The 2,643-nt window shown below is 32.3% G+C and overlaps 1 protein-coding gene across 1 annotated transcript; it reads right to left on the bottom strand.

Annotated features, from left to right (window-relative positions):
• Positions 1-25: 25 nt before the first annotated feature.
• On the bottom strand, positions 26-1,125 carry LOC110035739 (chaperone protein dnaJ 16-like; the record flags this gene model as incomplete). Its single annotated transcript, XM_020740020.1, has 4 exons — positions 1,005-1,125; positions 408-490; positions 215-326; positions 26-130 (listed from the first exon to the last, which is right to left on the bottom strand). Coding segments are annotated over exons 1-4 (381 nt in total), but the record flags the coding sequence as incomplete, so codon positions are not given.
• Positions 1,126-2,643: the final 1,518 nt, after the last annotated feature.

Below are 2,643 nucleotides of genomic sequence, written 5' to 3'. Positions count from 1 at the left end.
AAACTAACTAGAAAATATCAATTACCTTGAATTTGCTACTTCCTCTTGAATGCACCCGACACACTAGCCCCAATTGCGATTCTTTCTCATTTATATTAACCGAATAGAACTGGGCGGACTGTTTTTCTACCTGAAAAATACAATGTTAAACATTAACCAAACATGTCACTAAAATAGCCAACAAAATAAAGGAAAGGTAGAAAAAATTTCTAACTTTTCTACACAAAGGTTTCCCAAACTGAAGTGACTGAACAGTCACTGAGCCATTAAGTGCCTCTTCCAAGACGGTGGCTGATACTGATGTCTTAATTGGCACACCAAGCTTACTGTTTACAGTAGTGGAGCATAACAATATTACTTGAGTTTCATATAAAATTAAAAGGTGCAAATTATATTATATGGAATACCTGAATAGAGCGGCAAACATGGTGTTTACTGTCCCTAGACTTGAAAGGTCCAGTTCCAACTCTTGGTTTTCAGAGTCAATGGCCTGGACAACAAAAACTAGCACTGCTTCAGACGCAATTGTTAATCCGCTAGAGATGATCTCAAATGAAATAGGGGCATATACTTACATACCACACAATTTTAGGTATTTACATATCTAACATCAAAACTTCCATAATTACATACATACCACTCAAATCTTTAACATCACATACAAAATGACATCATCACTAACTTATTAAAACATTACATACATACCACTCAAATCTTTAACATCACATGCAAAATGACATCATCACTAACTTATTAAAACTGAAATAGACCTTTTCATGCATAGGACAACAAGGTTTTATAAATGTAAATATTAAACTTTATGTAAAGATAAGAATTGTTGGTATGTATGTAAATTTCCCAATGAAATAAAGTTCTTTCAGCAATAAGAACATGATTTAGTGTACCCTAATTGTTTGCCTTCTAGTATCATTAACACGGATATTTGAATGATTCCAAGTGATGAGAAACCTAAGAAGATATCTGCAAAGGTTTCAATAACTTACCTCAAAACCTGATGTGTCATACTGGCGCCTTTTATCTGGATCTGAAAGAATATTGTATGAATATGTGACCTCCTTAAACATGTCAGCTGCTACTGGATCATTCTGATTCTTGTCTGGATGGTACCTGCAATGAATACCAATATCAAAATGAAGTAACCTTAAATAAAGTAGCCTGAACATGAGAAAGAAAGAGTGCATAATAAATGAAACACAAAGAAAAAGAAAATTTTGAATAAATAAAAAACTTGGCGAAGACGAACAAAACATATAGCATGCATCTGTGATAAAATTGTTTTACATTCCATGTTCCATAAGTGCCTTTCTACATAGCTATGGTAATACTTTCATATGAAGAAACCCTCAGAAAATAGCATTTTAGAGGACTAACATCCAGTTTCATCAAAAAACAGTATATGGTTCTACTTGATATTGAAATATATAATGTAAAAGTATAGGGAGTCTACAAAAAATCTTTATAACATTTTTAGTGAGCTTGAGAAGGCCAATGATAGAGCAAAACGAGAATAGATTCAAGGTAAATCAAGAAAAAAGATGTATATCAACAATACGTTGAAGCAATTTAAGATATGTAAGATGAGGCATTGAATAAAATTAGCGGCAGCTATAAAGTGACTAGAGAGTTCTCTCTTAAAGTAGGATCATGTCAGGGGACAGCATTATGTTTTTATATTTTGTATAGATATGAAGATGCATATAAATTATATTGGCAATAAGGAACTTCGGTGGACCCATTTTGAGGATGATATAGTTTTAATTGGTAAAACATATGTTAAAATAAGTAAGAAGTTAGAATGATAGAGGACATTATTAAGAAAATAGGGATCATAGTATTTGTAAAACGAAAATTCAGTGAATACAGGTTAAATAGGCGTAATAAAATTACCAATCAATATTACTAGATGTAGTTGTATCTCAATGTGCTAGATTTAAATATCCTATATAACAATACATAAATAAATGGGGCAGAGATGGGACATCAACTTTCAATATTTAAGTTTGGGTAGTTAAAATGAGAAGTATCTTATGAGTATTATAAAATAAGAGAAATTCAAAGAAAAATTTTATGAAACTATATTTAGCCAGTTATGTTGTACGAGTCCAAGTGCATGGCGAAGACAACATTAATAGCCAAGCTGAGTTCGGTGGAAATAAGAAGGGTATGTGTGAAAAATTTAGGATTGATCACTGAGAAATAGTTATATAAGAGGGATGGAAGGAGTAACATTTATTAATGATACATAAATGAAAAATAAACCTAAGTGACTGGGACAATAAAAAAGGACAGAAAATGTACCCAAAAGATATGCAAAGAAAATTATATCAAAAGATTAAAAAATGCGTATACCAAAGGTAAAAATTATATGATATCTATAAAAAATTTGTGCAATATAAGTTTAACATTGCAATGTCCTGTTTCTGTAACCAGGGGAGAGCAAATGAGAAAATTGAAGCTGTGGAAGCAAGGAGTTAAGCAAATGGGAGAAGAATTGAGAGGGTCGGATAGCCGAAGAAATTAGATATGAATCAAACAATCGGGAAGTTGAAATAAGAGGATCAGAAGCCTACCCTACGAGTTCGCCTATAAAACAACGCGGCCAAGAAGAGATTCACTTAACTG

Source organism: Phalaenopsis equestris, unplaced genomic scaffold, assembly GCF_001263595.1.
Source record: "Phalaenopsis equestris unplaced genomic scaffold, ASM126359v1 Scaffold199545, whole genome shotgun sequence".
Lineage (NCBI taxonomy): Eukaryota > Viridiplantae > Streptophyta > Magnoliopsida > Asparagales > Orchidaceae > Phalaenopsis > Phalaenopsis equestris.
Note: the sequence above shows the minus strand (reverse complement) of the source record. Positions and strands in the feature narration are given on the sequence as shown.